This window comes from Nerophis lumbriciformis, linkage group LG01, assembly GCF_033978685.3.
Source record: "Nerophis lumbriciformis linkage group LG01, RoL_Nlum_v2.1, whole genome shotgun sequence".
Lineage (NCBI taxonomy): Eukaryota > Metazoa > Chordata > Actinopteri > Syngnathiformes > Syngnathidae > Nerophis > Nerophis lumbriciformis.
The window spans coordinates 42,738,501-42,763,654 of record NC_084548.2 but is presented as its reverse complement, the minus strand read 5'-3'; the positions used below and the strand labels follow the sequence as shown (position 1 = coordinate 42,763,654).

Sequence of the window (25,154 nt, the reverse complement as noted above, 5' to 3'; positions counted from 1 at the left end):
TGGAGAATGATGTGGTACTTTATGTAAAAACCTGCATTGCAACAATGTAATTACTCCATTGTGGGATAAAGTCGACCACTAGAACTTCACATGGAGCTGTGAAAATAAAACAGAACTATTTGACAAATCCGACTAATTTACTGCATAGAAACGTACTGACATTAAAATGTGACATGACATCAGACAAGGCCGCAAAATTATTCCATGGTTACTTTCAAACTAGTAAAAAAAAACATTTATATCATGTGTCAGAAGAAATGTTAAAATTTCAGCCTACAATAATTCCACCTCCGACTGGAGAAAACATGTTGCAGTAAATATACACAACAAGTACATGATTGTCACACACACACACACACACACACACACACACACACACACACACACACACACACACACACACACACACACACACACACACACACACACACACAGCACTATTCTGTGTCTTTACATCACACCACATGGAAATGTTCAGCTGCACATAAAGATTATTTGGTTTTTTTCTACAACCTGGACAGAAGAGAATAAATGTACACTTTATTTTAGAAACCTTTAATAATTCCTTCCATCACTTGTCATGAAGTCTCCCACGTCTGTATAACATAGCTTATTTGCCAAAAAACTTTTCTTTCTTTTGACACAACTCCAGCAAAGACATCGAAACATTCAAATTGTACAATTAAAATGTTTTCTTCCCATTTAAGTCTTCTCCCCCTCTTGAATTTTGTCTGAGAATCAAAATACTGTGAATGAATAAGAATGCTGGAAGAATAGCAGGGGGTGCACCTTTCACATGTTTTTTTGACTTAAGTGACATTTTGCTTTAGTTGGTTAGTGTTTGTTCATAATTACACAGGGATAGACATTGCGGCATATGTCCACTAGAGGGTAGTGTTACACCACAACGTACAGGAGGAGCAAAGAAAAAAAAGAAAACGTTGTCTAAAGTTACAAGTGTTGAAGCAATAAGAACATAACATTGTTAATACAGTATTACTGTTGAATAATAATATATTTTGTATGTGCTTAAAATCGAAAAACACTTGCTAGTTTTGGTCTTTGCAATAGCAGACAAGACTAAAGCATATATTTCTAAGACAGCAGGGTCATGTGTCATTAAAAAAATATGTGCATGAGTTTTAAGAGGATTAAAACTGTGGTTTATGTCCATAAAAAAATAGACAATGTGCTGGTATATCTCTCCTTTAAAGTTGTGTACTTCATACTTAAACAACAAAACATCTGCTGCAGACTTTCAAACTGTGATGAGAGCACACATTGTGCAGTTGTACACTGCATGAAATGTTTGAAAACACATGAGCGCGCACACACACACACACACACACACACACACACACACACACACACATACACACACTCTCTCTTTCTCACCCCACATTTTAACTCAGATTGTCAACATACATTAAACTAATACTAACTTACTACTATTCACACTTCACTGACGCCTAACATGTAAAAACTGCAAAAATATATGTTTCTGTGATAGAAGGGGAGTTAAAGTTCTATTTTGGCAGCACAGCTGGTTGTGTGTGCATCACACGCACACACACAGTCCTCATTGCATCATTTAATACTGAGTGGTCTCATCCATATCGTTTTTAGTTTCTATTTTGATCGACAAGTTGTGACAGAAGTACATGGTGCACCACAATAAAGTGGCTTTAACGCTGATGAGCTACACTAATCTTTCCTTCAAGTGATTATTGAATGTACACTACTGTGCATTTTTTTCATGTATTAGACTTAATTTGTTCAATTGTACAATCAGTGCGTTCCTTCTTTTGTTCTTGTGCATAACTGACATGGACACCAAATGTGTGCTATTAGCAATGTCCAGCCCTCAAAGGAGTGAGGGGTAAGAATGTGTGTGTGGTGCCTTATGGCAACTGGAGACCCTGAGAGTACCAACCTCATCAAGTGACTGGATTAGCAACTACAAGCTGTGTTGGCAGGCGGGTGTTCGCTGCCCACAGGCACATCAATTGAAAAACAAATAAACTAAGATGTTAGTGTGGTGCTCTATTAGTCGGTCTTCTTGTCCTAAACCGTGTTCTCGTCCATCTTGGAATCCTCCTCTACCCTGACGGCATCGTTTTCCTTTGCAGGCGAGGCAGGCGCCAGCATGGCGGCGCGCTCCTCCTTGGGCTCCTTATTGGCTTCCTTCTTTTTCTCTCGGTCCAACAGTTTGTAGTTGATGCCCATTCCCACGAAGAGGATGATGCTGGCGATGATGAGGATGATGCCAGAGGAGATGTAGGTGTAGTCGTAGTGGTGGTAGTAGTTGTAGAAGCTTCCTGCAAGAAAATGGGAGAACAAGCGTGTCATTTCTTTTGAAGAAGCAGGAATGTCGTCAGGGTTTAAAAAGTCCTACCTGTTAGCGGCGGACCCAGCAGCACAGGTGCACACTCCACGATGGTGACCAGGCCCACGGCTGAGGAGAATCTCTGCGCCCCAACCAGGTCCATCAGAGTCTCGAACAGCACGGAGCTCAGCCAGCCGAAGGCAAAGCCAAAGAAGATGGCGTACACCACAAATCCTGTGTAGTCGGTTGAAAGGGGCGCCAGCACGTGACACACGCCGTTGTAGAGGACGGCGCCGGCGAAGAAGTACTGCACTCTGGGTCGGACCCACTTGGTGTTAGCCAGCAGGCCCATGGAGGGCCGGGCGAACATGTCCACGAACGCCAGAATTGACAGCAGGAAAGCCGCCTTCTCCTTGCTGATGTCTTTGCTCTTAGCAAAGTTGGAGAGGAAGACGAGCGGAGCGAAGAGGCCGAAGAACATGACCACGTTGCCCATCAGGTACAGCAGGAAGCCGCGGTGTTTGAACAACGTCAGGTCGATAAAGGAATTGATGGTCTGCAGGACCGTCTTCTTGGGCTGCGCCTGAACAGAGTCGCCGGCGGCTCCTACCTCGGCGTTAGGCTTGGCGGACTGAGGTTTGGGTCCGATGGGCCGCATGAGCGATCCCGCCACGCAGCAATTGAGCAGAAGACCGCCCAGGATGAGGAAGCTGCCCCTCCAGCCGAACTCGTCATAGAGCCATGAGTTGAGGGGAGCCAGGGTGGACAGGAAGACGGGGCTGCCGGCCATGGCGATGCCGTTGGCGATGGGCCGGCGCATGTAGAAGTACTTTCCGATCATAGTGAGGGCAGGATTCAAGTTGAACGCCAATCCCAAACCTGGACAGGGGTTTCGAAGCACAGAATAAATGACGGAACAGAAAAGAGCAGACACGTGGTTAAATGTGGAATGTGCTTGCTGACCTCCCACAACGCCAATGAAGAAGTAGAGCTGTGGCACAGTGTTGCAGAAGGAGGCGGCCACCAATCCTGACCCTGCCAGACAGCCACCCAGGAACATGATTGGTCGACTGCCAAACCTGTTTACCAGGATGCTGCTGATTGGACCTGAAGAAATGCACAGTAGTTAGTTTATAGTGCTGTTAAATAATTATTTTTTATTCAGATTAATTACACTTTTAAATTGAATGAATCATGCCTACACTGCAAAAAAGAGCTGACAAATTATAAGATAAAAAGAAATACGAAAAATTTGTGAAATTATCTGTCCATGCGGCTAGTTAATTTTCCTTGATAAAACTTTCCAAATTAATATGTGTAGAGTATATCTAAAAATTGGCAGGACTTTTCAGCTAGAAATAAGCATTTTATTCTAAAAACTAGCATTATTCAACTTTCAAGTCTTAAATTACGCAGCCTTGCAGAATATTTAAACACATCTTTCTATGTGGGGAAAACCAAAATATCTTATTTGAATAGTTATTTTCTTCATTTTAACATTTTTAACTACAATATACAGAATATAATTATTCATGTTAAAATTAGGATTATGATATAAAGTCAATGACTATAAATAACTAAATACAGGGCCTCTGCAGGTTTCAACGAGTCAAATTTAAGACTTTAAGACCTTTTAAAGACCACAACGGATATAATCCCGAACTTTTGACTTCTACTTTAGCATTCTGTTTTCTTCCACTGCGATGTTTACAAACGCTTCCCTCCTCGATGGCTCCACATTCGAGTCATAAACACTTCATACGTTTCAATCCACTGGCTTCAAGCATTCATTAAATTGATCGTTCTATAGCCACAAATCATTGAACTTGCACCTAACCATCTTATGCAGGTAATGCGGCTCTGCTGTGGGCTTTCGTTATATTTTCTCTTCTGCCGTTTTGTGTTGATATATAGCTGGTCGTGCACCATTCATTCTGACCGGGCAGCACAGGTAGCCTACTTTAGTTAAGTTTTGTAGTTACGTTATAGCGTCCTCAATAATCAGAACATTTGAAAGTAAGACTGAAGTTTATGCATGTTTTAAATAAAAGTAACAAATATTTTTATGACCTTTCAACATCGTATTTAGGACCTTTTATGAGATTTTAAGATAATTTTAGACATGTTAAGGCCTTAAATTCAAATTGTTGGATTTGAGCCTTTTAAAACCCCCGGGATACCCTGTAATATGCTCTTAAAACTTGGGAAGTTTCTAGAATCAAAATTTTAAATCCTGGTAAGTGGCAAATAACTTGCCGTGTGAACACAGGTTATTAATCGCTTGCATAATTGCATAATTTAAATTAACCTAAAAAAAGACCCCAATATTTTTGACACAAATGCTATTTTATTGTCAGAATGCCATACAGGAACATGTTTTAAATGTTTTACTTGAATGCCAACATTTATTTGTTCAAAACTTGGTAACAGCTTTTTTTAATCTAATGTCCAGTCAGTCTATTTTTGACTGAACTTGTCCAGCGAGCACACAAGTCAGGGTCTTCTCACTCATCTTAGCCCTTTAACAACCTGTGCCACTGTTTCAGGTAACCGTCCTCGGTTAAAATAAAAGAGAATGTCCAGTCAAAATAAATTGTGTGATTAATCTGCGTTAACATGATTAATGCATTTTTTTTGTGATTAGTCATGAGATAACTCGTTGTTTTTGACAGCCCTAATATTTATTGATTGATTGATTGAGAAGTTTATTGACATCTTAAAGAATTTAATCCATGTAATGCTTTAAAAAGGCAAATGGATGGCACAAAACGCCAAAAAGCTTGTTTCCATTGTGGTCCATTACATATTCATCACATTTGATACATTCAATAATAAAAGATATACAACCTGTAACATGTATATAAAAAAATAAGTTAAAAAAATGGATATACACCTGTCAGGTGATTTGAAAAAACAATATACTGTATACAAAAATGGGGGGGGGGGACACTATGTACATGACTATGCACATGTTGACTCCAAGAGTGTGCAAAACAGAATGAGAACATATATATACACTATAACCACATATAAACCTGTTTGATGCTTTGAAGAGTTGCTGGGGATCAATTTTGGTTCAGATCAGGTAGAGGTTGAGCTGAGCCATGATTTTATGGCAGTTTTAAAATTTAGTAGGGAAGTTCGAATTTTAAGGTCTGTTGGTAGTGCATTTCACTGTGTGGTGGCAAAATAGTAGAATGCATTTTTTCCCATGAGAGTCTTGTATTTGGGGGGGACGAGGTCTGATGAACTCTCTCTCGTGTAGTACCTGTGAGCATCCCTTACTATGGTGAAATAGTACTTGGGGACAGTTTTTCTGAGTATTTTGAATACCATGCACATTGCAATTTGGTGTACTCTTTCCTCTACTCTAAGCCATCCTAATTTGGTAAAGTGGGCTTGAGTTAGGTGAGTCCTGTATGGTTGAGCAGGAGTCTCACCAGCTTGTTTTGGGAAGTTCGCAGTTTTGCTTTTAGTGGCTTGGGGATACTGGTGAACCATGAGGTGCAGGCGTAGTCAAAATGACACTGTATGAGGGCACCGGCAAGGGTATCCCTGTTGATAAACGCAGAAAATCTAGTTTTATTATTGATCTTGGTGATTGCTTTTAATGACATTTTTCACCCGAGAGAGTGTTGTCCAATATACAACCTAGGTAAATTACCTTGTCTTTACTGGGGATTATGGTATCACCTGCTTTAATCGTAAAGCCCGGGGATTTACCTAGGTCAGGGGTCGGCAACCCGCGGCTCCGGAGCCGCATGCGGCTCTTTGATCACTCTGATGCGGCTCAGCTGCATACTTGCCGACCCCCCCGATTTTCCCGGGAAACCTCCGGATTTCAGTGCCTCTCGCAGAAAACTCCCGGGATTAATATTCTCCAATTTTCACCCTTACAATAATAACAAGGGCGTGCCATGATGGTACAGCATTTAGCGCCCTCTACAATCTGTATAAATAGCGTGCTAGCCCAGCCCCTTGTTTTATGCATCTTCTGCTTGCACACGTAAGTGACAGCAAGGCATACTTGCTCAACAGCCACACAGGTTACACTGACGGTGGCCATATAAAACAACTTTAACACTCTTACTAATAATGCGCCACACTTTGAACCAAAACCAAACAGGAATGACAAACACATTTCGGGAGAACATCTGGCACCTTAACACAACATAAACACAACAGAACAAATACCCAGAATCCCATGCAGCCCTGACTCTTCCGGGCTACATTATACACCCCTGCTACCACCAAACCCCGCACTAACCCCCCCATGTGCGTCGGTTGAGGTGGGCGGGGTTTGGTAGCGGTGGTGTATAATGTAGCACGGAAGAGTTAGGGCTGCATGGGATTCTGGGTATTTGTTCTGTTGTGTTACAGTGCAGATGTTCTCCCGAAATGTGTTTGTCATTCTTGTTTGGTGTGGGTTCACAGTGTGGCGCATTATTAGTAAGAGTGTTAAAGTTTTTTATACGGCCACCGTCAGTGTAACCTGTGTGGCTGTTGATGAAGTATGTCTTGCTGTCACTTACGTGAGCAAGCAGAAGCCCCATACAACGTGTGGCTGGTCCGGCACGCTGGTTGTAGTGGGCGCTAAATGCTGTACCATCACGGCACGTTCGAGAGAATAGTTGCCTTGAAATTCGTAGTCTGTCAGAAAAACGGGAGGGTTGACAAGTATGACGCTGTCAAGCACCATTCATATAAAACCCGCGGGCCGTACTAACATTACATTTTCATATTAAGGTGTGGGCCGCGTGTCTGAGATCCTTGGTTTATACATAGCACAAAGCAAAAAAAAAACTTTGTATGCAGTGTTATTTCATTTTAAATTTCAAAAGATTTTTGTGGCTCCCATTGTTTTCTTTAATTTGTGAAACTGGTCAAAATGGCTCTTTGACTGGTAAAGGTTGCCGACCCCTGACCTAGGTTGTGCTTGGACCCAAATAGGATGGACTCTGTTTTACCCAGGTGTAGCGACAGTTTGTTATCGGAAAGCCAGAGACAGTGATTACTTAGTTCGGTGCTGAGTGCACTTTCAACCTTCAATTTGTCCCTGTCCGAGGTCAGGATCGCAGAATCGTCCGCGAACAGGAACAAATTGCTGTTACATGCTGATTTCATGTCGTTAATGTAAATCAAGAATAACAATGGTCCCAGAATGCTCCCCTGTGGGACACCACAGCTCACCTTGAGGGGAGAGGACAGTGATCTGTTCACCTCGACCACCTGTTCTCTATCCTCAAAGTAAGACTTCATCTAGTTTGTGGCTGCGCTGTCAAAACGGATTGCCCTGCAACTTGTTTAACAGTATTGAGTGGTTAACTGTGTCGAATGCCTTTTGAAGGTCCAGCATAACCATTCCACGGTACTTGCCCATGTCTATCTCTCCCCTGATGTAGTCAGTTACGTACAGTAGGCATGTATCGGTGGAATGTGATTTTCTGAATCCTGATTGAAATTCGAATAGGAGCTCGCGATTTTGATAGACAATTATCTATTTGCTCATATATTAACCTCTCTATAACCTTTGAGATGGAGCAAAGGATGGAAACAGGGCGGTAGTTGCCGGGGTCTAATTTGTTTCCTTTTTTATACAGTGGTGATATTCTCGCGAGCTTGAATTCTTGTGGGACATGACACTGATATACATTTATACTTTATATACATGCAGTGGGATCTGTTTTTTTTTAAAGCCCCGCCACACTTTTTATATGATTCAGTTTGACAAAAAAAAAAAAAACACAAAAAGTTTGCCCAATTTTCATACACTGCACTAATCTGCTTGTGCGTATCATTCCGCAGAATAATCCCACACGTTGGTGACTGAGTCTCTGTAAAGAATGGATAGTTGCTCTTATAGAGTTAGGACACTAGAGTTTACAAGGGGATTGTGTGTGTGTGTGTGTGTGTGTGTGTGTGTGTGTGTGTGTGTGTGTGTTCATAGAACGCAAGCAGAATGATGAACAACTCAGTGTCTGTCAGGCACACTGCATAGACTCTCAGTCACTCTCCGTGATTTTTTCCATTGAATGTAACTGCAAAACAAGGCAGCATTGGGCCAGCACTTTGATAAAGAAAGTGATTAACACGATTGATTTCAAGAAAGAAATTGTGGGAAAATACTAATATAGCTGTTGCAAGATTATTGTAATGTAAAGCTTACTAGTTAACACAGGTCGCAAGGGGAAGGATGTAAGGGAGATACAGTACAGGAGGTGCAGGTAATGTCTCACAATACGGTCGCATTGCTGCGGTGGTAATGTTCCACAGGATGCGGAAGGAAAGGCAGGAAGCTTTGTGCAGGTAAGGTGACAATTTAATCCAATTTCAAGCAAAAACACGAGTGACGGAGCGCACATTTGATTACATTAGCAAAGTATTAACTCAGTGAGCAGCATAATGTTGAACAAACAGTCGTGCAAAGTGAACAAAAATCCCGCAACGACAGTCAGGATAAGACGTGCATAAATAGGGGAGTGATTAGTGGCGGCGGCAGGTGGAGACACTAACCACCAAACAGAAACTGGTGCGGGAGCTCAAGCTCTCCTTAGCAACAAGGATGTAATCAAAGCACGGCAAAGAGTGCTAGAAAAAGAACTAAACTCCAACTGAGGGAATCAGTAGAACAAAACCAACACAGGGCATGACCAGGAGGGGCCCGTCATGACACAATGGTTGTACCTGCTGCTGAAGTTTGCAATTAAATTCAAGCGAGCAAGTACACAGGTGTTACCACCCACTCTTCAAAGTTACGTTTGTGATGGACGAGAGCAGGGCTGTTTTGATACTTATAACTAATAATCATATGCTTTGCCACAAAGAAGTCCGTTTTTAGCTTCTTCTTTTCTTTTTTTTTTTTACAAAATAAATAAATATCTAAATGGCTCCCACATGTTTTGGCTTTTCAGTATGGAAAATATTTGGACACACCTGGACTAAAGTGTACCCGTGCGTTGTTGTTTTCGACAACTAGCCTGCAATAAAGGGTAAAAGATTTGGTTGAATATGAATTTATCCATTTCATTTATCATTCATATGTATTTCACATTGTTTTCTACATTTACAAATATAATAATTTTCTATAAAATGGGTTTTGTGTTGATATATTTGGGTGTCTGGAATGGATTAATTCGGTTAACATTGTTTCTTATGTGAAAGAAGGATTCAGTTTTCGTATGAGTGGGTCTTTGTTAGACCTTTTAAAATGAATTCCTAACAAAAACTCAGGTACCACTCTATTATATTTATGAATTCATTATTAACTAGGCCAAGTTGGCCAACATTTCCAAAGTAATCGTTTAATGCATGCACAACCAATTGGTAAAACATTGTTTCGTGATAAATAAACTACACACAGCAAATAGGAAAACCCAAGACCTTATTGACTTGTCACCAGCAGGTGGTGATGTGGCCTAAAAAGAGCAAAACATCATGGATGTTGGGGAAAAGACAGTTGAGAATGAAAGAGTGGAAAAAATGTGCAGAGATTGACTTAAAACACATTAGTGATCCTCGTGGTAAATAAAGTGTGCCATGCAGTCAGAAGATACACATTTAATGAAATGTTTGCTCTTTTACATAACAGATGAAAAAGAGCAGAGCAGAGAAGAGATGGGGAAAAAAATCATCCCTGCGTGCCAAGCTGACTATGAAAGGACTCTCACATGGATGCAGGCTAACCAGCTCTGCAGGGTTGGAATACAAAGTAAAAGAGCACTGAGTGAAGAATAATGTACAAAACCCAAAACCAGTGAAGTTGGCACGTTGTGTAATTCGTAAATGAAAACAGAATACAATGATTTGCAAATCCTTTTCAACTTATATTCAATTGAATAGACTGCAAAGACAAGATATTTAATGTTGGAACTGTGAAACTTATTTTATTTTTTTGCAAATAATCATTAACTTAGAATTTAGTGGCAGCAACACATTGCAAAAAAGTTGGCACAGGGGCATTTTTACCACTGTGTTACATGGCCTTTTCTTTTAACAACACTCAGTATACGTTTGGGAACTGAGGAGACCAATTTTTGAAACTTTTCAGGTGGAATTCTTTCCAATTCTTAAACATCTTAAGTTGTTCAACAGTCCGGGGTCTCCGTTGTCGTATTTTACGCTTCATAATACGCCACTGTTACGTTCCACGTAGAGGAGGTTTGTTTGTTTTGTGTGACATTCACTGCCTCTGCTGCCAATCAACTGAACGGTTCCTGTTAGGTGTCTTTTGGTATGTTTTGTTCATTTCTTTGACAGCACCTGTATTCCCAAGCTAGGCTAGTGTAGTGTCTTGTTGTAACCCCCCTCCCCCCATCGTTACTTTTCAATAACACTAGTTTTGTTTTCAATTCTTGGCTTCAATGTCTTTAATTTACACCTCATTTGGTTTATACACTTTTATGTTGCGTTCTCCTACGATCCCTAGACTCAGAGCCATCTGGGAACATAACAGCCACACATTTTCAATGGGAGACAGGTCTGGACTCCAGGCAGGCCAGTCTAGTACCCACACTCTTTTACTACAAAGCCACGCTGTTGTAACATGTGCACAATGTGGCTTGGCATTGTCTTGCTGAAATAAGCAGGGGCGTCCATGAAAAAGACCTTGCTTGGATGGCAACATATGTTGCTCCAAAACCTGTATGTACCTTTCAGCATTGATGGGGCCTTCACAGATGTGTAAGTTACCCATGCCTTGGGTACTTATACAACCCCATACCATCACAGATGCTGGATTTTGAACATTGCGCCTATAACAGGATGGTTCTTTTCCTCTTTGGTCTGGAGGACACGACGTCCACAGAAATGCTGTTCTAAAACTGTGCGATAATTTGTTCACGCATTTGTTCCCAAAGTGGTGACCCTCGCCCCATCCTTGTTTGTGAATGACTGAGCATTTCACGGAAGCTGCTTTTATACCCAACCATGGCACCCACCTGTTCCCAATTAGCCTGTTCATCTGTGTGATGTTCAAAATAAGTGTTTGATGAGCATTCCTCAATTTTCTCAGTCTTTTTTGCCACTTCTGACAGCTTTTTTTAAACATGTTGCAGGCTTTAAATTCCAAATGAGCTAATATTTGCTAAAAATAACAAAGTGTACCAGTTCAAACGTTAAGTCTCTTGTCTTTGTAGTGTATTCAATTGAATATAGGTTGAAAAGGATTTGCAAATCATTGTATTCTGTTTTTATTCACGATTTACACAACGTGCAAACTTCACTGGTTTTGGGTTTTGTACAACTAGGCGATGTACGCAAATACTGCACATTTAAACTAAGGCCTTGTCAGCAAATACTGCACATTCACAAGTATGTGTTCATAGTGGACGCCTCTCGTCCGGTGTCAATTAAAGCTCGACTGGGACCAACACACGATAAGCAGTAATACAAATTATAGATGAAAAATGGTGTAAATAAAAATACAGCCCTGATTAAAGTGAAAGTGCAAAGTATGAGTATAAATGTGTGGGATTGACTCATGCACAATTGTCCAGGCAAATTCCAACCCGATGTTCAAAATATTTTTTACCGAGGTTTATTAGGGTGTTTGACAGAGGAATGTAAGCAACGCTATACATGTGTTTCCAGTTATTATGTACTGACACTGTATATATCAAGTTTGGCAAATGTCTCTACTGTATGGATTTTATTCTAGATTGTGTGCAGATACAAACAACAATGAAGTATATTCGAACCGCTCCAAATCCTTGCACAAAAGAAAACAGCTTGACGTAATAAAAGTGTCAGCAGATGGTGGTAAAACTGGTTGAGACAAAAAGAGTATGTGCTACAAGCTTTACAATACTGAATATAACCCAGCAGCAAAACAGGATTCTGACGTGTTTTGATCGGTTGTTGCTACTTATGTAGAAGGTGGTAGCAGCGAGGCTCTCACAAAACAGAGAAATCCAACATGAAGACACACAAGCGATGCGACGTGCAGCTGAACAGGAACCACAATGACACTCACACACACGGAAATGAATGAGCAATGACACTTTGTTGCTATTTGGCAAAATACAAAGAGGGCAGTGAGGAGTGTTCTCAGAGGTATTATATAAGCTGTGTGTCCTCCCTCCCTCCATTATTTGACTGCTTTCTCTCTGGATTCTCACTGTTAAACACTAAGTGAGCTGCTCCAGAGTGAAAGCAGCTGTGCAGGAATATCTATTGGTTAACAAATTGTAATCAGATCCAAAGTGGGCCTCCTCAAATCCTACAATCAGGTGGAAAAAGTTTGGACACTACTGGAGTAAGCAGTCAGGATCCCATGAAAGCCAGCCAAGAAAAAGGCTGATAAGAGGACATGCAAACACATTCTGTATTTATGCTGGCTTGGTTTCTTTGACATCCCACACACTAAAGCAACGAGTTCCCCACAATCCACATGCAGTGAAAACAAGTTAATGGTTGGCACTCCCACTCAAGACTCAAAATTGTCCACGAACAAGATCTGGAAATGTGAGGAGCTAAGACCTTCGGAACATGAGTCTAAAGTTCATGTAATAAACGCCAAACTTGTTCTCCTCCAGTGTGACACAACTGGCATCAGGTGTCATCTGTCCACGAAACAATCAGACATGACATGCATTACATTATTTCCTTTAAGCTTAAATGTCCTGAATAAAACAACTCTTTGAAGGCTGAAGGGGTTTGTGAAGGGAACAGACATTGAAGTAATACAATGTGCTATGTTAGTTGAACACTTTGAAATGATGACTTAGGTCAAAAACCTGATGTAATCCAGAGCACGTACAATGTCCTTTACAATGTTGCCTAAAAAGCCTCTTTCTGTTTCTGCAGAAGCTCAAAAAAAAGAGTTTACAAATACTTATCATAGGAGTAAATTTAGATTTATCTGAACAGGGCTTTTACTAGGGTGGAATTATTACTTTATTGATAAATGCAAATTGGGTGCCCATGAGGGCTGCAGGATTAGGGCCAAAATGATAATCACTATTATTTTCATCCATCCATCCATCCATTTTCTACCGCTTATTCCCTTTTGGGGTCCGGGGGTGCGGTGGTGAGGTACCAGAGATGTGACGTCATATATATCATTATAATTATATACTTTGTAATGAAATAGTCTAATAACAAAGGCTAAATAATTAATTTAAAGACAAATCTTTTTTTTGTTTATTATTAGTATTACCATTTCAGCTTTGTCTCAGTACGTGATGACTTTAGCTTTATTTATCAATTTTTGCTATGTGGTTTTTGGTGTCATAAAAGAACAGCCACGTTCAACGGGTGGCCCACGCATCATCAACTGGACATTCCCGCTCGACTATGACATCGTAATATAATCGTGGTAGCCAAAAATGTTATCGTGATTAGAATTCGATTACATGTGTAGTTCTAGTGCACGTTTGAATTGTCTCTAAATTACACAAGATCAAAATGATATATACATATTTTAACAGTTACATACATTCCTGTAGTATGTAAACCATTTAATATGTATATTGTGTTATTATTCCACATACTTTTTGCATGTCTGCAAGCTGTTCATTTGTGGAGGCGTTCCCTGATTGCAATTGAAACCCTCCATGCCCCACCATCTTAAAAAGACTATGAAAAACACAGTGTTAAAAGGCATCCAAAATTGCGGTCAAGCTCGCGCCCAAATGCATGAACTTTATAATTTGTCACTAGTGCATTGTTTAACATTAGTGTCACACATTGTAACATTATTCAAAAGTCAGAAAAGACGAAATTCATCGTATGCACCCTTTAAAGGGGAACGGCACTTCTTGGGGGGGAAATTTGCCTATCATTCACAATCATTATGTGAGACAAGCACATATGTTTTTATTTTTTTTAATGCACGCTAACTTGTAAATACACACAAGAAAAAGTCAGCTAGCAATGGAGCCAATTGGATATGCTCTTTTCCGACTTTAAAGCGCTCTAAAAAACATCCAAAAACCTCCAGTAAGGTTTTACACACATGCTGTAAGTACCGTATTTTTCGGACTACAAGTCGCTCCGGAGTATAAGTCGCACCGGCCGAAAATGCATAATAAAGAAGGAAAAAAAACATATAAGTCGCACTGGAGTATAAGTCGCATTTTTTGGGGAAAATTTGATAAAACCCAACACCAAGAATAGACATTTGAAAGGCAATTTAAAATAAATAAAGAATAGTGAACAACAGGCTGAATAAGTGTACGTTATATGACGCATAAATAACCAACTGAGAACGTGCCTGGTATGTTAACGTAACATATTATGTGTAGGAGCCTAAATGCTGTTTAAGTTAATTTAAATTTTATGGAAGGTGCTTTATGTTTATTCAGCCAAAATGGGACTATTTACTTTATTTGCATGCTTAGAATAATTATTACATTTGTCTAAATAATTTGATGACGTAACTGTTTGATTGCATATATGGCGGAAGGATCTGTGTGGAAGTTTTTTTTTTTGGACACAAGGTATTATGGGTAATGGCAGTCAGGTGCGGGGGAATTGAGCCGCACAGTTTTTTGACCTCACTCTTACTTTTTCAAACTCTTTTTTTACTGTAACAAACTCGCTTTGTTTTGCCTTTCATTTGTTCCCACATCGTTATTGTTTTACATTTTTGAATTATTAAGTTCACAAGTAAACTATACAAAACGAAGAGGAGCGTCTGGAGTTTTGTTTGTTGTTGCCGCAGCAAGCGGAGCAGGAGAAAGTAGAGGATCGTCAAGCTAAAGGGTTCATTAGGAATCTACATTTTAGTCAAAAAACTAGCTCTTTGTGGATTAAGAGGAACGTGGAACTGCCTGACTGGAAAGGAACAGAGGAATAAGCCTCCAAGAGGAAGCGAGCAGGTACGTGAGTGCACGCTGCTTGAAAGTGAACGAGAGAGAGAGAAGCTCGTCTGGTTGCGACGCTGCGGCAGCAGCTTTACAAGAAAAATTTCTGATGTTCAGAAATTCATGTCTGAGAAGGAGTTTGTGATAGATCAAAACAACTGGTTTAATACAATAAATAAAATGATGGAGGACTTTTTCTGGAAATGTGAGGAGTGGATGAAAGATGTTTTTAAGCGTGTTGAGGAAGCGGAAGAATGCAATAGACAAGTGTCACCTGCAGATAGTCGCTCTACATCAACAAAGTGGACAGCTAGAAGTCAAAGTAAAGTTGCATCACAAAGCGGAAGTTCATGTTCTTCATATTCTTCTGTCAGATTAAAGGTGGAAATGGAGCATGCGTCATTGAAAGCAAAGGCAGCAGCTTTACAAGAAAAGCTGGCCATAGAACAGGAAGAAGCTGCAATAAAAGCTCGAAAGGAAATGCATGCAATGCAAGCCGCACTTGCTGAATGTGACGCTAAAATGGAGGTTTTACAAAACTACGAAAACACACAAGAAGAAGACGGTATCAATACAGCTGATGAGAAGGATGGTAGAAGACTTACTAGTCCTAACACACAAGTACCACCACCCACCTTACCAACACGTAGCATTAAACATAATGCTCCCCCCACAGCTATTCAAATGACTACATTTGCACCAAAGACTGAAATTAAAGAACAGGCATGATGGGCTTTGCCAAGCAATCTCTCAGCAAGCCAACGTCACAGAGTATCTTGTGAAGAGTCACAAGGCATCTCTACTTCCAGATCTTTCCATTTCAACGTTCAAGGGTGACCCCCCTGGAATACAAATCCTTTATTGGGGCCAAAGAACATGGAATTGAAAGCCGCACTAGTGACAACCAGGATCGTCTTCAATTTTTGCTACAGTATACAAGTGCATGACCACATGAGTTGGTTAAGAGCTGCATCCATATGGAATCTTCAACAGGCTACACTAAAGCAAAACAAATGTTAAAGGAGTTTTTTGGTGATGACTTTAAGATAGCTGAAGCCTACATAACAGAAGCCATGGAGTGGCCAACAATCAAGCCAGAAGACGGTGTTGCCCTTCAGTCCTTCGCATTATTCCTCACAGGCTGCTCTAACACAATGACAGACATTAACTACATGGATGACTTGGACAACACAGCTAATATAAAGGCACTGGTAAACAAACTTCCATATAAACTCAGGGAACCTTGGAGGAAGTTTGCATGCGACTTGCAAGAAAGAACAAAGACAAGAGTTAAGTTTAAGGATTTTGTGGACTTTGTAAACCGGCAAGTCAAGTATCTTTTGAATCCGCTCTATGGGAACATAAAAGAAACCACCATGAACACGAAAGATTCTGTGAGACAGAAAATAAAACCACAATATGTAGAAACACTCAAACCCAAAAAGGTGTTTACAACGGTTGATGTGCCCCCCAAGACCGAAAATGATACCCACATCATAACAAAAACACAGTCTCGGTGGACGTTAGTGGAAAACCTTGTGTTTATTGTAACGGAGAGCAACACAGCCTTACAGTTTGCAATAAATTCAAGAGCAAGCTACACAAAGACAAGATTGACTTCTTGAGACGCAAAGGTGTATGTTTTGCATGTTTAAAGCATGGACATATGAGTAGTAGCTGCAAACAAAAACTTCAATGTCAAGAATGCTTTAGACCGCATCCCACATTATTACACATTGGTCATAAAGACTCCAGAGAAGAAACCACAAAGGACAATTGTGAACAGCAATCAATATCAAGTGCCATTGTACAAACGACTGAAACCTGTGGTGTCACTGGGGCCGGTAGAGAAGATTGTGTTCTTTCGATCAATTCCGTGTACATCAAGGCACAAAAAGGAACCAAGACAGTGATCACGTATGCTTTCCTGGACCCAGGTAGTTCAGCTACTTTTGCCACAGAGTCACTGATAAACCAACTGAATGTGAGTGGACGCAATGTAAGCATCTCGTTGCGAACAATGGGAAATGACACAGTCGTGAACACAAGCATCGTGACTGGCTTGGAAATCAGCAGCTTGGACGGAAAAGAGTTTGTGGAACTAAAGGAAGTTTATTCACAGAAAGACATTCCTGTCTCTAAGGACAATATTCCCCGACAAGAGGATATTGATAGGTGGCCACACCTAAAGGAGGGGAGAATACTTAATATTAAAGCCAAGATTGGATTACTCATCGGAGTAAACGTTCCCAAAGCGATGGAGCCACTGCAAGTGGTTAAAAGTATGGATAATAGACCATACGCTGTGAGAACGATGCTAGGCTGGACAGTAAATGGACCACTCGGAGGTGGAAGTTACAGAACTGCAATTGACAAATTGACAGGAATTACTGCAAACAGAATTTTAGTGGTGAAACTTGAGGAGCTTTGGCAGCTGCAGTTCAAGCACGACTTTCCTGATGCTGGACAAAAAGAAAACATTGAGATGTACAAGGACGACCATCAGTTTATCAGTATAGTGTCTCAATCTGCAGTACTTGAAGATGGCCACTACAATGTTTGCCTTCCAGTGAGGAATAATCCTTTGTCTATGCCAAATAACAGGGCAATTGCAGAGCAACGTGCACTGAACCTACGGAACAGATTTTCGAGAGACATCAAGTTTTACCGAGAGCACGTGGCGTTCATGGATGACCTTCTAAGAAAAGGTTACGCAGTAAAGCTTGAAGGTGAAGAGCGCAAACCTGCTGAGGGGCGAACATGGTATCTGCCTCACCATGGAGTAAGACATCCAACCAAACAGAAGTTGCGTGTTGTCTTCGACTGCGCCGCAAGCTTTCAAGGTACTTCACTAAACCAACAGCTTGTGCAGGGACCTGACCTCACCAGCTCACTAATAGGGGTCCTTATAAGATTTCGCCAGGAGTCTGTGGCGGTTATGGCGGACGTGGAAGCCATGTTCCATCAGGTTGGAGTAAGCGATGAAGACACTGATCTCCTGAGGTTTCTCTGGTGGCTTGATGGAAACTACGAGCTGGATCTCGTTGAACACAAGATGTTGGTTCACATTTTCGGCGCAACATCACCAAGTGTTGCAACCTTTGCACTTCAAAAATGTGCAACAGACTTTGCGGACGAGTTTGGACAGGAAACAGCAAGGTCTGTCAACAATCATTTTTATGTGGATGACTGTCTTAAGTCAGTTGCTGATGAAGATACAGCCATTACCCTGTGTGCCGAGTTGAGGAAAATGTTGGCAAAAGGAGGATTTAGGCTGACAAAATGGTCAAGCAACAGCAGGAAGTTGCTTAACTCAATACCAGAAAAGGAAAAAGCACAGGGTTTTCAAGATCTGGACTTGGATGAGGATTACATGCCAGTGGAGAAAACATTAGGCATCCAGTGGTGTGCCAAATCAGACCAATTCAAGTTCAAGATCAACCTCAAAGATCTGCTGAAAGAGCTGACGGAAAAAAGAAAAGAACTAAGAACATCAGAAGAAAGTAAGATGCTTCAATTCAAGAAAGATGTCGAAGGAAAGTGACTTGTGATGACATGACTACAGCAGAAACAGAAATTGTGAAGTTCTGTCAAAGACAAAGTTTCAAAGAAGATTGGGCGATGCTGGAGAAAAATCAAAGAGTAAAGAAAAGTAGTTCACTTTTCAAGTTAAATCCAATTCTTCAAGATGGAGTTATGAGAGTTGGTGGAAGGTTGAGCCGTGCAGCAATGCCTAACTACTCCAAGCAGCAAACCATATTGCCTAAGAATTCACACATCACAAGGCTTGTGTTGAGACATATTCATGACCTAACAGCTCACGCCGGAAGGAATCACATGATGGCCAATCTACGTCAGAAATTTTGATGGGATGTTTAAATCTTCCGGTTCAGATGAAGAATTAATTACAATCCTCACGCAGGTAAAAAAAAATAATTAAAAGAACGTGCCGCAAACGTGCGTCTTTTCTTGTCTTTCTCGCCATCGCCAGGTTTAAGTTGAATTTCAAAGTTGACCAACTTCTCTGTTTATGGTTATTAGTAACGTGGTATTTTGTTAGTACGCCCCACCAAGCCTAAACAACCCCCCCGCCACTGATTTAAGAATCTTACTTTTGATTTTAATCGTATACAAGAATCATATGTAACACATAAACCTTAGCCTTAAGTCAGGCTGATTATAAAAATAAATACTAGCCAAATTTACTGCATACGAAGGGACTAATAAATAACCGACGGAAAACTAATTTACATACAATTATGTGCTGCTAAAATAAATACACTAAATTCCATCCATCCATTTTCTTCCGCTTATCCCAGGTCGGGTCGCGGGAGCAGCAGCCTAAGCAGGGAAGCCCAGACTTCCCTCTCTCTAGCCACTTCGTCTAGCTCTTCCCGGGGGATCCCGAGGCGTTCCCAGGCCAGCTGGGAGACATAATCTTCCCAACGTGTCCTGGGTCTTCCCCGTGGCCTCCTACCAGTCGGACGTGCCCTAAACACCTCCCTCGGGAGGCGTTCGGGTGGCATCCTGACCAGATGCCCGAACCACCTCATCTCGATGTGGAGGAGCAGCGGCTTTACTTTGAGTTCCCCTCGGATGGCAGAGCTTCTCACCCTATCTCTAAGGGAGAGCCCCGCCACCCGGCGGAGGAAACAAATTTCGGCCGCTTGTACCCATGATCTTGTCCTTTCGGTCATAACCCAAAGCTCATGACCATAGGTGAGGATGGGAACGTAGATCGACCGGTAAATTGAGAGCTTTGCCTTCCGGCTCAGCTCCTTCTTCACCACAACAGATCGATACAGCGTCCGCATTACTGAAGACGCCACACCGATCCGCCTGTCGATCTCACGATCCACTCTTCCCTCACTCGTAAACAAGACTCCGAGGTTATGAACTCCTCCACTTGGGGCAGGGTTTCCTCCGCAACCCGGAGATGGCACTCCACCCTTTTCCGGGCGAGAACCATGGACTCGGACTTGGAGGTGCTGATTCTCATCCCAGTCGCTTCACACTCAGCACCGGATCCCCTCAACGCCTTGACTGCGCCTAGAAATTCTGTCCATAAAAGTTATGAACAGAATCGGTGACAAAGGGCAGCCTTGGCGGAGTCCAACCCTCACTGGAAACGTGTTTGACTTACTGCCGGCAATGCGGACCAAGCTCTGACACTGATCATACAGGGAGCAGACCGCCACAATCAGACAGTCCGATACCCCATAGTCTCTGAGCACTCCCCACAGGACTTCCCGAGGGACACGGTCGAATGCCTTCTCCAAGTACACAAAGCACATGTAGACTGGTTGGGCAAACTCCCATGAACCCTCAAGGACCCTGCCGAGAGTATAGAGCTGGTCCACAGTTCCAAGACCAGGACGAAAACCACACTGTTCCTCCTGAATCCGAGGTTCGACTATCTGGCGTAGCCTCCTCTCCAGTACACCTGAATAGACCTTACCGGGAAGGCTGAGGAGTGTGATCTCACGATAGTTAGAACACACCCTCCGGTTACCCTTCTTAAAGAGAGGAACCACCACCCCGGTCTGCCAATCCAGAGGTACCGCCCCAGATGTCCACGCGATGCTGCAGAGTCTTCTCAACCAAGACAGCCCCACAGCATCCAGAGCCTTAAGGAACTCTGGGTGGATCTCAGCTACCCCCGGGGCCTTGCCACCGAGGAGCTTTTTAACTACCTCAGCAACCTCAGCCCCAAAAATAGGAGAGCCCACCACAGATTCCCCAGGCACTGCTTCCTCATAGGAAGACGTGTTGGTGGGATTGAGGAGGTCTTCGAAGTATTCCCTCCACCGATCCACCACATCCGCAGTCGAGATCAGCAGAACACCATCCTCACCATACACGGTGTTGATAGTGCACTGCTTCCCCTTCCTGAGGCGGCGGATGGTAGTCCAGAATCACTTCGAAGCCGTCCGGAAGTCGTTTTCCATGGCTTCCCCGAACTCCTCCCATGTCAAGAGTTTTTGCCTCCGCGACCGCTGAAGCCCCACACCGCTTGGCCTGTCGGTACCTGTCCGCTCAGGAGTCCTATGAGCCAAAAGAACCCGATAGGACTCCTTCTTCAGCTTGACGGAATCCCTCACCGCCGGTGTCCACCAACGGGTTCTTGGATTACCGCCACGACAGGCACCAACTACCTTGCGGCCACAGCTCCAATCAGCCGCCTCGACAATAGAGGTGCGGAACATGGTCCACTCGGACTCAATGTCCAGCACCTCCCTCGTGACATGTTCAAAGTTTTTCCGGAGGTGGGAATTGAAACTCTCTGACAGGAGACTCTGCCAGACGTTCCCAGCAAACCCTCACAATGCGTTTGGGCCTGCCAGGTCTGTCCGGCATCCTAAATTAACGAATATAACAAATATGTTTCTTAACTAAACTGTCAATAAAAATAAAGAATACAGCTTCACCACTCATACTAATTGTGCTTTAGAAACTTCTATGTGGGTTTAGTTTCTGATGTCTTCAGTTTTTGAGATATTATCATTAGTTTTTTTCATGTTTGAAACAGATATATTTTGGCAGCATTTTAGGGCCTTTAAGTAACACTGCTTTAAAAAACATGGCTAGCGAGCTAGCGGCTAACGTCCATCTGCAGTTGGCAGTGTACTTAGTACTTCTAAATCACTAATGCTCGCCTTAATGGCAGCAAATGCACAATGTTTTAACAATTATTTCCTCCCTGCAGGATGAGAAATAGCTAAAATGCTTCACTACACACCGTAGGAGGATACAATAGCTAACCGCTAACAGCAAGCTAGTGCTCCTGAATGTGGGTGGATCTACACAAACTACAATGATTACATCAACATTTTTTACTATCACAAAATCTTTTGTCATTTTTTATTGAAATATAATCAGGAAATATGTCCATGGACAATGAAGAACTTTAATTATGACCAATGTATGACCCTGTAACTACTTGGTATTGGATTGATATCAAAATTTGTGGTATTACCCAAAACTTATGTTAAGTATCCAAACAACAGAAGAGTAAGTGGTTATTATATTTTAACAAAAGTGTAGTGTAGATAGAACATTAAAACAGAAAGTAAGATACTACCGGTAACAGTAAATGAACAAGTAGATAAATATTCCATCATTGTAAATAATGTAAATAATTCAATGTATATACTCTGATGATTATCTTGTGTGATGACTGTATTATGAAAATTGTATATATCTGTATCATGAATCAATTTAAGTGGACCCCGACTTAAACAAGTTGAAAAACTTATTCGGGTGTTACCATTTAGTGGTCAATTGTACGGAATATGTACTTCACTGTGCAATCTACTAATAAAAGTTTCAATCAATCAATCAATCAATCAATCAAAAAAAAAAAAAATTCTACCGCTTGTCCCTCATAATTTTGACAAAATAATACAATGTTACTGCATACTTCAGCAGCCAAATTAGGAACTTTGTAACCTGGTTGCTTACTTACTACTTAAAGAGAAGTTGTCTAGAATGTTTACTGTTTTACTGTTCCCTTTTTTATGAAAACTTTCGAAATACATTTTGGTACCGATTTTGGGACAAGCCTACACCCAACAGAACAGCAACAATACAAAAATATCACCCTTTTTAAAATACATTTGTTCATGAATAGATCTCCTTCATGGCGGGCGCATGCACGTCTGTGCGAGTGTAACAGAAGCCAGTCAACTTTAAGTAAAGTGCTGGAGATCTGTCAGAGACTGTCTGTGTTTTAGCTCAATAGTAGTACGCTGGTCTTTCACACGGGCAATGTGGGTTTGCTCTTGGAGCAGTAGGGGAAAAAACGCAGCCGAGAGAGAGAGAAAGGACACAATCGGTAATCGAAGCTGAGCTGTTTGTGATTGACAGGTATGAACACTAATAATTGCATTCCGCCGTCAAACTCGGGGGCCCCTGATTGTGTGGGGCCCCGAGGCTTTATCCCAGGTAAGCCCCTGCATTAAGGCAGCCTTGCTTGAAGCCTGACAGTGAGTACTAGATTTTTACATTTCGATTACGTTATGTATATCTGCGATGATGCGCCGTAGTCACATTAGGTCATTCTCACATATGACATACTGTACGTGAGAAGAATCCAGATGCTTGCCACTTACCTCCTGCATACATGACAGCCAACATGATGGATGAGATCCATGACACCTGGCTGGGCGTGGCGTCAAAGATCACCTCGATGTCTTTGAAGAAGACCGTTATAGATTTGGGGAAAGCGTAGGAGAAGCCAATGGAAATGAAGGCCCCCACTACCACCGCCCAACCCCAGCCCCCCTCAGGAGGGGTGTATCCTGCAGGGCCTCCTAATGGTGGAGGCATGTCTTCTCAGAAGGAATACGGTGGAAGATGGAATGGTGCTGCAGGTGATCTCTGAAGGACTCAGGCAGGCCAAATAGAATTTGGACTGAAAGCAGGACCTGTAGAAGACAATGCAGAGATTTAGTAAAGTCAACATTGATGATACAGGAAGGGGGAAGAGATAATAAACACCATGTTCCTTGTTTTCCCAATTCCAACAGCTTAATCTTATTTGCGGTCAGTCAGAAAAAAAATAAGCAAGAGAGGACACGAGGTTGTTCATAAAGAATGAAACAAATATGAAAATATAAATGCTGTTAGAGTTATGGAGGCATCGTGATAACACTCCAGCTCTTCATAAATGAAATTAGCTATCAAAGCACAAAGCACGAAGCAAAGCGCTTGCTTTTGATATGGAGATAGTCTTTTAGAGAAGAACTAAATGTTAATGTAATCTAAGCATTTGCACTTGATACGAAACAGATGTGAGCACGCTCACAAGCTTTCATTATGTATTAATTAGGACAACCCTGTGATTTTATTCTCACAGGGATTGTTTGTCACCTGATACAGGAACTACTCGGGGAGAGGAACAGAGGTAAACAGCAATTCCCCAACATATTCAACTGGTCCATAACAAAAGACAAATGTTCTACAATAATTTCACCCACTATCTTTACTCGTCATTCCAGTTGGGATCTTGCAGAAGACTTAAGGTCCCATTAGACAGGAAAAAAAATGTTGCAAAATTTATTTGCAAGAGCAACAATAAAAGCAAACAATAATTGATACTACTATATGAAAGAGATGTAACAATATGAACATTTCATATCACAGCTATTGTGAACAAGTTATTACTTATTACACATAATGAAATATTTTAACCAAGTTTTATTTTAAAAGTATGTTCAATGTAAACAATTAAAAAGATGAGTTTCTCAGACAGCAATGTGTTTATACAAGTTTAGATTTGGATATGTATTTTCTTAATGGGGAAATATGTTGATGTCTCTTGTTTTCAAGGCAGCACTTATTTGTATATGAAATGAGCAGTGTCACCGGTCCGTGTGTTATGATTTGAAGATGTTTTTTTTAAATTAATTATGATTTAAAGTTTTTTAAATTGCATTTTAAAAGGGTAATACAAACCGTCAGGAGTTTTACCACAGTTTGTCATTGATCTCTACAACACTCATTTCGCCTTTGTCTTTCTTTAGGTCAAACATGCCAAAGATAATTACTGCTAAGTGTCTGCTTTGACATCACACTGTAACATTTTGGGCCACTTACTCTGTGTGGACAAATACAAATGTCCCACTAAACAATTCACACGCAATGAAACTACTATTACGTTTGGAAACTGTTTAACTTTTCTTGTAGTTGACAGCAATAGTGGTGTTCTACTACAGGGCATTTGCCCCAATCAAGTTGTCAACAACCAGACTTGAGCAATCATTACACTCGCAGTTTGTTCCACTAACTGGTTAACTATATTATGTGGTTTGTCCATGTTCTTAAAGCAGAAGTGCAGCTGTGAGGGAGAACTTACTTCATTTCCCCTCACATAGATAACTTAAACATCATCATTAAAAAGCTACATCAAGCCAAATTGTAAACGGTTGTTTTATGTGACATTATAACACTAGCATTTAGCAAACAGCTAATACTAGTACAGCTTAAACAGGCACAATAGCTTAAAGGAGACCTATCATGAAATC

The 25,154-nt window shown here is 41.4% G+C and overlaps 1 protein-coding gene across 1 annotated transcript in view; it reads right to left on the bottom strand.

Annotated features, from left to right (window-relative positions):
- Positions 1 to 539: 539 nt before the first annotated feature.
- LOC133620703 (monocarboxylate transporter 1-like) overlaps positions 540 to 25,154 on the bottom strand; it is a 49,598-nt gene continuing 24,983 nt past the window's right edge. The window contains exons 2-5 of the mRNA XM_061982304.1: positions 23,241 to 23,555; positions 3,290 to 3,433; positions 2,396 to 3,205; positions 540 to 2,318 (exon numbers count right to left, since the gene is read on the bottom strand). Coding sequence (XP_061838288.1) covers positions 2,065 to 2,318; positions 2,396 to 3,205; positions 3,290 to 3,433; positions 23,241 to 23,457 — 1,425 coding nt within the window. The 5' untranslated portion in view covers positions 23,458 to 23,555 and the 3' untranslated portion in view covers positions 540 to 2,064. The remainder of the gene's footprint in view (positions 2,319 to 2,395; positions 3,206 to 3,289; positions 3,434 to 23,240; positions 23,556 to 25,154) is intronic.